Source organism: Saccostrea echinata, unplaced genomic scaffold (genome assembly GCF_033153115.1).
Source record: "Saccostrea echinata isolate AGI-Se365-2 ecotype Australia unplaced genomic scaffold, CSIRO_AGI_Sech_v1 ptg000047l, whole genome shotgun sequence".
Classification (NCBI taxonomy): domain Eukaryota; kingdom Metazoa; phylum Mollusca; class Bivalvia; order Ostreida; family Ostreidae; genus Saccostrea; species Saccostrea echinata.
In genome coordinates this window covers 5,679,343-5,693,951 of record NW_026889796.1, presented here as the reverse complement: position 1 = coordinate 5,693,951, position 14,609 = coordinate 5,679,343, and the positions used below count along the sequence as shown (strand labels likewise).

At 31.9% G+C, this 14,609-nt stretch overlaps 1 protein-coding gene across 1 annotated transcript in view; it reads right to left on the bottom strand.

Moving 5' to 3' along the window:
* Positions 1 to 2,427: 2,427 nt before the first annotated feature.
* LOC133202922 (uncharacterized) overlaps positions 2,428 to 14,609 on the bottom strand; it is a 29,939-nt gene continuing 17,757 nt past the window's right edge. The window contains exon 3 of the mRNA XM_061338784.1: positions 2,428 to 2,547. Within this exon, the coding sequence (XP_061194768.1) occupies positions 2,428 to 2,547 (120 nt within the window). The remainder of the gene's footprint in view (positions 2,548 to 14,609) is intronic.

The window sequence follows — 14,609 nt, the reverse complement described above, 5'->3', positions numbered from 1 at the left end:
TATATATATATATATATATATATATATATATATATATATATATATATATATATATATATTTATATATGAAAAAAAAACTCAAATTGTCTGGGCTTTTTATTTCCGAGAAAATAACAGACAAATCTGAAATAAGTACACAATATTTAAACAATTAATGTTCAAATCTTAAAAAAATTATGCATCAATTTAAAAAAAAAAAATACATGTAGATTTCACAATAAAGAGTTCTTACAAGATTTTTAATACCCTTAAGAACTGGGCTCATCATAAAATTTGCATAGGATGGATACATAACCAGGTAAAGAAAATATAAATATACACTATGGAATACAAAAATTGGGACAAAAAAGAAAAACGGTATAAATTGTTTAAAAAAAAATCTAATAAAAGCATTTGCACAACTTATTAAAATACACGTACAATCAAAAATAAATTTTAATTACTGGATACGTTTTCAATCAAAGGAAAATAAAAAATCAAAACAAGAGTAAATGAAAAAAAAAAATCAAACTAAATAATAAAAAAAATATATATAACATACTAAAAATGACTAGAAAATGTGGTGGCACTTCAAAATAAAAACTGTAGAATGGTTTTCAAAACAAATAAAACAAATTGTAAATAGCACAATAGTCACATATGCCTGGTTGTAGATTTACTCAGTCAATGCATAGAAGTTCTATATATATTACTTGAAATGTGATAACTACAGCAAGTCAGAGAAGAACAATGATCCAGTACAAAAAAATTGAACACTGAGTGTAGTTTCCACTAGTCCTTAAAGTAGCTGTGGGGTTAACAAATTATCAAACCAGGGTTAGAAACTCCCTAAAATTACAACTCGCCAGTCTTCGACAAATCCCGGGAGTCCGAAGCCCGGGACCTGGTAAAATTGGAAGCGGGCATGTGGAAATTGCATATTTACAAGCCCGAAAGGCATGTAAATTCTGAGGCCTAAGCCTCGGATTCCGTATTATCAAATTAAATAATACCAATAACATTAAATGTACTTAAAAGTCTGATTTTTCATCTAAAGTGGAGCATCAAATAAAATTTTAACGATAGTTTATTCTACCGCGATTTCCAAGGAACTCTTTTGCAAAGGAGACACAAAAAGTATACGCATTGAAAACAATATGTGACTTCCAAGGAACTCTTTTGCAAAGGAGACACAAAAAGTGTACAGCATGAAAACAATATTAATGGCGAGACAATAGATCGATAGAAATGGATTTCGGATCATTTCCTTGCCATGAAAAGGCAAATAAGAATAAAATTACTTGATAAAATTCTGGGCATGTAAATATTTGTTCGGACTAGTGTCCTGCCCGAAGGGCATGTACTGAAAAAAAGATTTGGCGAAGACTGCAACTCGCAAATAATTGCGAGTACCAACAAAGTGAACTAGCAATTTTAAAAGACTACTCGCAATTTTCATATAAAGTTAAATTTATACAAATTAAATACATGTACTTTAAGGAAAAAGTAACTACTGTACAATATACAAAATACAACTACAGTGTGACTTTTATTTAAATTACTGATTTAAATCAAAAGTATTGTGTTCTGTCATATTAGGCGTAATAAAAAAAATATGTTTGTTTACGGTTACCCGACCGACCTTATTTTCAATCGCCGACCCAATTTTTTTTCGTCGTAAAAATCCTGAAGTCACTGACCTGTCAGTTTAACTTTTACATGCATCTTAATTGGTCAAGCGTTTGAAATCGAAAGTACAGAAAACAAAAACAGTGGCGAGTGCCGTGTTCGTTGCAATTTGATTACCATTGTGTGGTAGTTGTAAGGCAGTTGGCAAGAAAGATATTGTCTATCGCCCATATGAAGCACCACACAATTGTAAAACTGTTTTGTATTTCAACCAATTTATGTAAATTTGTGTATAAAAAATTCAATAAAATAAAAAAATAATTCCTACCTACCGACCCTATTTTATTTCAGCATGTAACAGTAAACAAACATATTTTTTTGTTTGGCCTTATATAATTTTGCTACAGTTTCAATGCCAAAAAAAATCAACTCGCAAGTTTTTGCGAGTTACCTAATTTTTAACTTGCAATTTGGGAATTCTAACTCGTGTTTTGCGAGTTGTATATAGTGAATTTTGAACCCTGCCAATGAACCTAACTTGAATCAGAAAGATAACTTTCCAGCATTTAAATATTATTTATCCAAGAAAAAGTACATGCACTATATTTAATGTTTTGAAACATGTATTTAATCCAGCTTCCCTACTTTTAAGCAGCTCTTCTTTTCTGGGAGGATCAAATAGTCTTATATAACATTACCACCTAGCCCTCCTAACAGAAAAAATAATATGAGAATTTCAAACCTTTAAAGAATACAAATTCATATCTACCTATTTTGGCAAAGGGACAAGAATCACACTAGTATGGATTTAACCTGAACTTAGAATAAACTGTCCAGGGAATGACTTTCACTCCTCTCCTTGTAGGCAGTGAATTCTTTCCTTGCCTTCTGTAGTGTTGGCAAATCTCCTGAGTGGACCTTGTCTTCCAGAACAAGGTGCTGCAACAGTATAATAGTGGGCCTGTTATCTGTGCCGGGTATGGCAACGATCCTAAGTAGTATAACCCGAGCATAGCCAAAATAGCCTCCTCTGCATCTTTACATTTGAAGATAACATCTTCTCTCTCCATCAAAGTGGTGGACGTGTTTGATCCAATAGTATTGTGCAGGATCCAGGGCCCCGAAGTACCTTTGTGACTTTGTGCTACTTCATTCCACATCTCAGAGCTCTAAAATTTTATCGCATCATAAAAATTTACACGTTTGTTGTGCCAGAACTGAAATCATGGAGTTCTTACACATTTCACAAATTTTTCATGTCAAGTTAGCAAATATACATAAATAGATACTGAAGATAATCCAAGAGAAGATAATCTAAGAGGAGACACTATGGAAGTTGAACTTGACGATAGTGAAAGATACGATACAGGCAAAGCAGTGTCTTTTATTATGAATCTCAAAGAAATGCACAGGATACGGGAGGTATATACTTGTTTGCATCTTATGTTTTATTGAAAGAGCTGTGCAAATACAAAATACAAATCTTGTATAATATCATGATGGACGAAATGATGACATGATTCTCCAAATACTCTTTGCAGAGCTGTTTGATGATAGTCGATCAGATACGAGTTATTCAAACCTGTCCAATATCTTCTGGATTTTGTATTAAACATGTTAAAGTAGAAATTGTTATTAAAGTACAAACTGCAACACATGTTTATTATTATTATGAATTTCAGACTACTGCAGAAGCTGTTGCAAATGGGATTAATGGTATAGTACAGAAATACATCGACATGTTGAGGAATAAAGTACATCAATATTTGCAGGGAGCTGGTATTCCTGAACACGTTAATGAGTTGAATAAAGTATTTGATGTCTAACTGCCATTTCATGGTGTCGTTACATCGCATGAAAGAAAGAAATTTATAAAGGAGAACTTCCTATATGTTGTACGTATAGTATATAACTTTATATATGTAATTTTGTAATTGTTATGAATGCACAATTGTTGTTGGTTTTTTTTTTCTAAATGTTAAAACGTCATTGAAGCAATGATATGGAAGCATAATCATTATCCGTGTTAAGAATGGAACAAAGTTCAATTTTACATGTACTGTAATATATACAATTTTCTTTCATAGGAACCAGAACTTGTTCAGGTTGGACAAAGACTGAGAGTCATTAGACGAAGGGGAGATGCCAACCTTGATGTTGTGAGAGACGCTTTCTATTATGTGCCTATTACACAAAGTATTGAACAGTTTCTCCAGAATGAAGAGAAACTTGAACTTATTATGCAGGATTCTTTACCTTTTCGGGGCTTTTTTTCTGATATTAGAACTGGCTCTGCATATAGACATAATGGTCTATTTCAACAGAACAGATTAAGTTTGTCAATTATTCTTTATTTTGATGATGTAGAAATTTGCAATCCCATGAATAAGCAGGCTGGAGTGCACAAAATTGGCATTTTCTACTACAGTCTTGCAAATCTTCCTGTAATTTATCGATCTCGATTACCAGCAATACGCTTATTGGCTGTTATTAAAAGAAATGTTATGAATAAGCATGGGATTAATGTTGTCCTAGATCGGCTTAAAACCGATTTAGAAGTACTTTCTAATGGCATAACATTATCCATTAATGGTAATAATTATGATATTGTAGGAGGTTGTCTTTGTTTCATTGGTGACACTTTAGCTGCACATGAATTTGGAGGATTTAAATCAGGGGTGGGATTTGCATATCAAAAATGTAGGACTTGTGAATGCACTTTTGATGAAATGCAAACAAATTTTGAGGAACATCTTTTTATCCAAAGAACATTAGAACGATATGATGATCAGTGCAATGAGCTTGCAATAGCACAAACAACGGCTATTAGAGATGCTATTTCTCGTTCTTATGGAATTAATTTCGAAGCATTGCAAGAGATTTTCCCTATTTTAACTTGACTGAGCACATACCACATGATATTGTGCATGTAATGTTTGAAGGTGTTGCAGTGTATGAGATAAAGTTAATATTAAAAGTTCTTCTAGATGTAAAACTTTTTTCATTAATAGAGCTCAATAATGTTATAGATAATTTTTGCTATGGATATGCAGATAGAAGTAGTAGACCAGTGACAATTCCTGCCAAAGTGTTTAGTGGGAATGAAACAACATTAAAGCAGTCTGCATCTAGCATGATAGTACTTATGAGGCTACTTCCTTTTTTCCTCATTGAAAAATTAAATTGTGATTTCAGCAATAGATACATAGCATTTTTGGTAGAACTATGTGAAATTACACTGATTTTAATGTCTCCAATTATATCATATGAGTCTGTACAAATGCTGAAAGTGATTATATCTAGTCATCTAAGAAAATTTACAAATTTATTCCCTGACAAAAATGTAATTCCAAAACAACACTATCTTATTCACCTACCCTCAACAATAGAGAAATTTGGATGTCTCAGTAATGTCTGGTCCATGAGGTTTGAATCAAAACACAATTTTATTAAGGAACGCATGACTGGCTGTCATAACTTCAAAAACATTGAAAAGTCCATTTCAGATAGATGTGTTATGTATGAATGTACATTAAATTTGTGTGATGAACATCCACTTTTTAACAATGACTGTATGTATGGCAAAACAAAGCCTGTGCAAAATATTAACTGGTGCAAAGAGAGGCTTTCAAGTTTTTTTGGAATAGATGAAAACCAAGTTATATCTATTCATGAGGTGGGATGGATCATTTATAAGGGTAAAAAATTTGTATCAGATCAATGTGAAATTGCATTTGGTGTGGCAAATGGTATGCCTGAATTTGGAACAGTTAAGTCTATTTGGATTACCAAGGAACGTGTTGATGAATCTGACATTCAGAATATTTACTTCAATATTCATATGTTTGAAACTTTGAATTTCAGTGAAGAAATATTGTCATATCAGGTAAAGCAACCCGATCTACCACAAGGTAATGAACTGGTCTACATAGAAAACATGCTAATACATTGTCCTCTCCATTTATATGAGGGTAAACAGCAAAACCTATTCATCCCAATTCCTTATGATTTAGTTGATGTGATACATAAAGAGTCAAACATGTAAACAAACTGACATAAATAGGTCTATATTTAATATGTATTTTTTCATGTGGAAAATCATCACTACAGCACTACTTTAAAGAAAAACAGAATAGTTTTATTATGCCAAACTCTTTCTTACTGAAGACATAAGTGTCATATTATATGAATATTTCTATCTCGTTATGTGATGTCAACAGTTGATTATGCGATATGCGATGTGAAAATCTTTAGTTTTAAACTTTGACATCCTATCATAACATCATAACTATTTCCACTCAGTCTATCTATTATTTGATGAGTTGATTTAAGTACATCTGTACTTTCCATAAAAAATTGTGTTAAATTCTTAAATACAATTTAGTGTACCACAGTTTAATGTATTATATGAATCAGATGTTGGTGTTTTTTTCAAAATATTGTATTTTGTCATTGTCAAAAATGCATTTGTTATTTGTTTGCTAATATTTTTTGCAAATATTTTTAAACAAGAAAACGGTTGCAATTATATGAATGTGAAATGATGAAATAAATGATATAGGAATTAAAATAAAATTCTGATATCTTTATTTTTTTTTCATTATAGTATATAGTGATTAGACTACCAGATTTAAGTAATTTGTTCTGCAGCTGCTCTGAATCCTGCTTGATGCAGTAAATAATTTATTGTTTTAAGTAAAACAATTAAATATAGCAATTTAAAAATATTTTAGTAATAGCTAGTAATTAGTGGTAAACTGTAAGTAAAAACCAAGTAATATGTTATTACTTACATACACAAATTTAAGTAAATATGAATTACTAAGTAAAACTTTTTTTAGAGTGATATAATTGTTTCCATTTCTGCTTTAATTTTCTTCAAAAATCCACGATATTAGGCAGCACGATAGAGATCCAGGCACCACCTTACGTGCCATTAACTATCTACGAAGTCAGCTCAGCTTGTAAGTGTAATAAGGAGCTTTCAAAGATAAAATTATTTTTTTCATTCTTTATCTACATTTAAATTTGTGAAAAGGCCTTAATAGCGGTAATTACTTTTAGCCCGCATTGACGACCTCGGGTGGAACTAATGCTACACCATCGGTCTCTGCGTTACCGTCAGTGTCTGGGTTAAAGTTAGGGAAGCAGGTTCTTTCCAAAGTAACTGTAAGCCTTAATTACCTGATTAAAATTGCACAGATGATGCATCTAGGGATACACACAACCAGATTTGCTAAGATGCTGGATCTGGTCTATGTTTTCCCGATTGGTGACAGATTAAAGTTTATGGAGCAAATCTATTTTCATATGTAAACCATATGGTGACCAATTTCGTATATTTACATTTATTTATGTCTTTCCTTATATAACAGTACTGACGAAATTGACATTTAATTTTCATTGACATGAAGTTTGTCAGGCTTTCTTTCATGGCAAGAAACTGCACGAGATCTTTGGAAGGTGTAGACTGACGTCACATGACGAATGCTGCATTTCCATACATGTAACAGAGTCTAAATAATACATTTTTTCATTGTAATACAAATAAAAATATGAGAAATAAAATAACATTTTTAGTTTCTTTGGGATATAACTTGAAGTTGTTACATGATCAAATCTACTATATACATGTAAGCCCTTTGAACGTTATAGGATTTGAACTGTGACCAACCTCAAGTCTTATCCGAAGGAAACTCTCAAAATTATATCGTATTTCTTAAATGAAAAATAAACTAGGGATGCACGCTACCAGATTTGTTTGTTTGTTTATTTTATTTGAACCAGAGACATTACATCTCATAGGTATACAAAATATGTACATAAATATTTATACATAAGCTTTGCACAGGATAAGTGTAGTATATGCTATACAATATACATTACATGTGGCAATTACATAAACAGTAGCATTTAATGTATTATCATTTCTTATTGTACACTATTTAAAACATCATTTCTTAATTGATAAGAAAAATACAGAAATTTACCTAGGTTACATAGTTCTTTAGTATTTGTGGAACTCAGTAACTGTACTAATTTAAAAACTGATGGTTTTTTAAAATAATAACTCTTGATATATGTAATTCTTAGTTCTTCATATCGAGGACATTTTAATACAAAGTGAAATTCGTCCTCTATCTCATTTGATATACATATTTCACATTTTCTATCTTTTCTTTCTATGTTACAATACCTTCCCCTCTCTATCTTTAAATCATGCGCTGATAGTCTTAAACGACTAATAGGTATTCTATACTTTGAATGTAATGGTTTTCTTAAATAAGTCTGTAGTACAACATTATCCACTACATGTTGATATAAAAAATATTTAGGAGAATTACAAATTCTTGCCATAATATCTTGTTTATAACCGTCATACATTCTTTGAAATACGATGTTCAAAGAATTATTATCAATACAATTGCTATTATACATGTCAGTTAAACCAAGCCTTTGAAATTCCTTCTTAATGTTTACAATCCATTCATCATTATTTTCCACCATATCTTGATAACATGATTGTAAAATACAATTATCACTGTTTTTTAATTTCACCCAATATTTCAAAATTTTCTTTTTCCTTTCTAGTATAAGTGGAAATCTACCTAATTCACAATAAACTGCATCATTACTGGTGCTTTGTCTGACTTTTAAAACTCTTTTACAATAAGTTAAGTGAACATTTTCTATATCTTGACCCTTGTGAAATCCCCATACTTCAGCTCCATAACTCATTACACTGTTAATATAGGTATCGAATACTGCTAATTGTGTTTCTACGTTAAAATGCAAATCCCTGGTTTTACAATTTACACCATACATAGCTTTTTTACCCTGACATGAAAAATGTTTCTGTGTTTCAGCAAATTTGCCATTATAATTGAACAACATTCCTAGATAATTAAATTGATTAACAACTTCAACAATGCAACCGTTGTATATCCAACGTTCATTTTCAAGGATTTTACGACTATTGCCAAAAATTAATATTTTTGTTTTTCCAACATTTACAGTTAAACTCCACTCTGTGGTGTATGTATACAATGCATCCAACATTCTTTGTAAACCATCAGCAGAGTCAGATATTAAAACAGTATCATCTGCATACATCAGTAAAAATATATTTATCATCTGCAGTTCAATTGATGGACAATTATTTGTAATAAAGTGACGTTCAAAGTCATTCAAATACATAGAAAATAACAATGGTGATAAAATTTCTCCTTGTAACACACCAGACGTAATTTTAAAATACTCTGTAAGTAAGCCATTATATTTTACACATGATATTATCATATAAAGACTTAATAATACAAAGTAATTTCCCTTGAATACCCTGAGAACTAATTTTAAGCCACAAGTTAAGTCTATTGATATAATCGAAGGCTTTTTGATAATCCACAAAACAACAATAAAGTTTCCTTTTGTTCCTTAAAAATTTGTTAACTAGCGTCTGTAGTACAAATATTGCATCAATGGTACTTGCACCTGGCTTGAATCCAAATTGTGCATCTGTAATTATGTTATATTCTTTGTCCCAATGCATTAGTCTATTATTCAATATGATTGTAAATAATTTGGCCATGCAACTAACAAGTGTAATTCCTCTATAATTATTAGGATTATTTGTATCCCCTTTCTTAAATACTGGCACTATACACCCAGTAGACCAGCTCTTTGGATAATGGCCTGATGTAAATATTTTGTTAAATAACATGCATAAAATAGGCATGAGTATTTGTTTACAATGTATAAAGAATTCGTTAATCATGCAATCTTCTGCATTACTTTTATCATGCTTTAATTTATCAATAGCATATTCGATTTCCTGTTCCGTGATTTCCTGATCTAATTCACAGTATACTGATGGTTGTGTCTCTATGTGATTAAATTCATTATTCCTGCTGCTTTCTGTATTACCTTCAAGCAAGTTTTTGAAATGTTCTAAGAAATCATTAGCAGATAAATCTGAACTTATTTGCCCTTTCTTACGTTCAAACAATTTGTAAAATTTCTTAGAATTTGCTTCTGACCTACATTTTTTTTAATTGTTTAAACAGGTTAAAATCTTTCCTTAACCTTACGTGGATCAAACTTTCATTGATGTTGTATCTAGGCAGATAAGTGACCAGGTTAAAATCTTAAGAGCCGGTGTCGCACAATATTTGGTCCGCCTCGTTTAAAGGTCCGGGGGGACCTAAAACGATAACATATAAGGTCCGGCCTGCCTCTATAATAAAAGGTCCGCCTTCGGTTTAATATGCAGATTTTTCTCCTTTATTGATTCGAAATTAATTTGCTTTATTAATCTTTTTAAATTATTCAAGGTATAGTTGTTATAAAAGTGTCCCTCCCAGCAAAATGGAGTTCCAGCGACGTACATGTACATGTATGTACATTGTATATATACTAAAAGGATCAAGTCTTGCGATATCTCGCTAGTTGCTGGATTTCGTTAGCCAATTTTAATTAATTATATTTCTAATACTATTATATATCTCAGTACAAAACCTCAAATTATCTATCAAAAAATTATTCAAAATTTGATGTTAGCACTGATTAACTGTTAGCTCCTTATCGTAGTACATACCTCCCAGGTAGTGCACAAAACAAAAAATATAAAGATGCAAAGATCTGTTGATCGAGTTACCTTATGGGAAAATCATGTACGACATGTGTCTTTTATAGTTTAAGCGATATCAATATTACCATTGCAAAATAAAAAAAATACATACATACATACAAACATATATATATATATATATATATATATATATATATATATATATATATATATATATATATATATATATATATATATATATATATATATATATATATATAAAAAATACGCATACCTTCACTTGCACATTGTTCAGTATATGGTGTTCGTAAGTCCAACAATGATCATTTCATTACAGTCTCTTTCCTAACAACGTATGACTTCCACTTCCCAAAAAGAATTTTCATATCTTTCGAAAGATATTTCATTATATCATTAATAATAATTATGCATAATTCTTACGATTCATATTGTACCTAACTATAAAATAATTGGAGGGTCACTTTGACAGGGACTTGTGTTACGGTGTACTAGCCTATCGTTGTTGTTAAAACAACATGTCTGTGCTTTGGGGGGTAGGCCTATTGTCTCACCTGACGAAACTTGAAGTCGCATATCCCCCGTGTTTTTATAACCATCGTTTCTTATCCAGTTAAAGACTGACGATCATTTCATTCTACTTGATATTACCCCGGGGTTAACACTGGTTAAGGAAGATGTGCATTAATTGGCGAAACAAAGTCACTCGAGTTGAACATTTTAAGCAATAACACCCCCCCCCCCCCCAAAAAAGGAAAAGATTAGAAATGGTGTTGTTGTATTTTTGGTGGGTGGGGTATAACAAAATTATGCTAATACATGTCAAATAGTTTAAAAAGTACTGATGTTGTAGACTTTCCTCCCGTACATGTAGCATAGGATTTTATTTCCGGAATTTTTTTTAAAAATATTGTTTATTTCATTCCCTACATTTTGTAGTTTTCATTTCTGACGTTTTAAAATTTTCATCTCTGACATTTATCATCATAAAGTACTTTTCCGGCAATGAAAACAAAATTGAAATTTCCCTTATAAAAAAAAAATCAAGAATAAATCAAGAATAATTCATTGATTTCCAAATAATAAGTTCTGCTTATATTTAAAAGAATCTTATGATGATTTTATCCTCGGACACATGTAAGTGTAAGTTGTGAATTTTTGTTCATCTTTTCAAATCAAGATAATCAGACTGAATTTGAGATCAGAAAGGTTAATAAGATAGAATTTATGACATACAGAAACTTTGTTTGAGGGAATAAAGTAATCAAAGTTGAGGGGATTCTGCTTTTCGGTGCTTTCAAACACATATAATTCAGTGGGCATTAAAATTTGGTGATCAAAAATTGATTGTTTTATTATTGAAATTATTGCATTTTATTACTAAATCTTGTATTTTTACTAGACTTAGTGTTGATTGTATTGTAAAATGAAAACAAAAAATGTCGGAAATGCAATGCAAAATTTCGGAAATGACATGCAGCGAGCTTGGAAGAAACAACCCCGGCTTTATTATCCACCATAGGAAATACTCAGTACGCTTCAGTACCGAATTTGCTCCTTTTCCACCTTCTTACTAGGGAGAATCTTATCCACCCATACTATTTACAGAGGGGTTTTACAGAGCAACTTGACATGTATTTCCCCCTAAAATAAAAAGGAAAGTGTCTGTTGAGATCGTGACTGATATAAAAATTCATAAAACACCACCAAGTCGTGTTCTTTTGTTAATATTTTTTATATTTATTTTGATTTGGGTTTAAATTAGATTTTCTACGACTTTTAGCGGCTATTTCTTTTTTATTTATATGTGTGTGATTGGGGGGTGGGGGTGGGGGATGGGGTATAGTTCTCTTGTTGCACGTCATCAACATTACTAATTAAATAATAATATATATCCTTGGTCCCTTCAGACATGTTTATGGTTGCATATAGATATACAATACAGTCGACACATCTCCTGCAAACGTACATAGAGTGGATAATTAATTGTCATTAAAGTTTTGTCTTTTTGTCAGCATATTAAATGAAAAAAGTACACTACTACATGTAGTATATATGCAATTCTTATGCACAATTAGGCCATTCCAAGAGTTTTCTAAGTTAATTTAGCGTCCATCCTAAAATTAAAAACCTAATTATCTTTTTACCCTGGAAAAACACACGAACCAACAAAGAAAAAAAAACAATAGGAACTTACAGCATTTCCATAATTTTTGCTTTGTAAGTGAGGTACATGTATGTGGGAAAAAAGAAAAACAGAGGGCGGACCTTTTATTATACTGCGTTTTAAGGTCCGCCCTGCCATTTTAAAGAGTTTTTTTTTCTCGCTACGATAACTTTTAATAAACTCTGTTCAAAATATTCGCCTTGTAATGGTAAGATATCTGAAATATAGAGGGCGGACCTTTTATTATACTGCGTTTTAAGGTCAGCCCTGCCTCTTTCTCTAGTTTGTATGCTACGAAAATAAACCCTGTTCAAAATTTTCGCCTCGTTATAGTATGATATCTGAAATATAGAGGGTGGACCTTTTATTTTACTGCGTTTTAAGGTCAGCCCTGCCTCTTTCTCTAGTTTGTATGCTACGAAGATAAACCCTGTTCAAAATTTTTCGCCTTGTAACAGTACGATATCTGAAAAACAGAGGGCAGACCTTTTATTATACTGCGTTTTAAGGTCCGCCCTGTCATTTTGACTAGTTTTTATGTTGCGGAAATAAACCCTGTCCAAAATGTTTGCTTTCTAACAGTAAGACATCTGAAATATAGAGGGCGGACTTTTAGATATACTGCGTTTTAAGGTCCGCCCTGCCTCTTTCTCAAGTTTTTATGCTACGAAAATAAACCCTGTTCAAAATTTTCGCCATGTAATAGTAAGATATCTGAAATGTAGAGGGCGGACCTTTTATTATATTGCGTTTTAAGGTCCGCCCTGCCTCTTTTTCAAGTTTTTATGTTGCGGAAATAAACCCTGTCCAAAATGTTTGCTTTCTAACAGTAAGACATCTGAAATATAGAGGGCGGACTTTTAAATATACTGCGTTTTAAGGTCCGCCCTGCCTCTTTCTCAAGTTTTTATGCTACGAAAATAAACCCTGTTCAAAATTTTCGCCTTGTTATAGTACGATATCTGAAATATAGAGGGTGGACCTTTTATTTTACTGCGTTTTAAGGTCAGCCCTGCCTCTTTCTCTAGTTTGTATGCTACGAAGATAAACCCTGTTCAAAATTTTTCGCCTTGTAACAGTACGATATCTGAAAAACAGAGGGCGGACCTTTTATTATACTGCGTTTTAAGGTCCGCCCTGCCATTTTGACTAGTTTTTATGTTACGGAAATAAACCCTGTCCAAAATGTTTGCTTTTTAACAGTAAGACATCTGAATTATAGAGGGCGGACCTTTAGATATACTGCGTTTTAAGGTCCGCCCTGCCTCTTTCTCTAGTTTTTGTGCTATGAAAATAAACCCTGTTCAAAATTTTCGCCTTGTTATAGTACGATATCTGAAATATAGAGGGCGGACCTTTTTTTTTACTGCGTTTTCAGGTCCGCCCTGCCTCTTTCTCTAGTTTGTATGCTATGAAAATAAACCCTGTTCAAAATTTTCGCCTCGTTATAGTACGATATCTGAAATATAGAGGGCGGACCTTTTATTTTACTGCGTTTTAAGGTCCGCCCTGCCTCTTTCTCTAGTTTGTATGCTACGAAAATAAACCCTGTTCAAAATTTTCGCCTCGTTATAGTACGATATCTGAAATATAGAGGGTGGACCTTTTATTTTAATGCGTTTTAAGGTCAGCCCTGCCTCTTTCTCTAGTTTGTATGCTACGAAAATAAACCCTGTTCAAAATTTTTCGCCTTGTAACAGTAAGACATCTGAATTATAGAGGGCGGACCTTTAAATATACTGCGTTTAAAGGTCCGCCCTGCCTCTTTCTCTAATTTTTATGCTACGAAGCGGACCTTTTATTATAGATATCTTGTAGATATATACTCTGAACCCGAATAAAAGTTTTGACAGTTGAATCTGTACAATTTGCATACATGTATTTGAATATAGACATTTGTTTTAAAAATAAAATCATTGAAATTTGCCATACATTCGTAATATAAGATGGGTCTTAGACACATCATTTATACTTATATACATATTAGGTAACTAGAACGAACTTAGTATTTTAGCATAGGATTTGTTCGGGTAAATTTAAACATGTATCATGTGTATCAAGACAGAATTTAAACATTTGGTGACTGAAAAAAAGATCACTCTGTATTAACTTTCTGGAAATGGTTTTTTAAATTTTTTTTTTTATTTTTGGTAGAATTCTTTTGGACCCCCCCCCCCCTCCCCAAGAACAGATAGGCTTTGCATCAAATATTATTTGCTTCTGGTACAA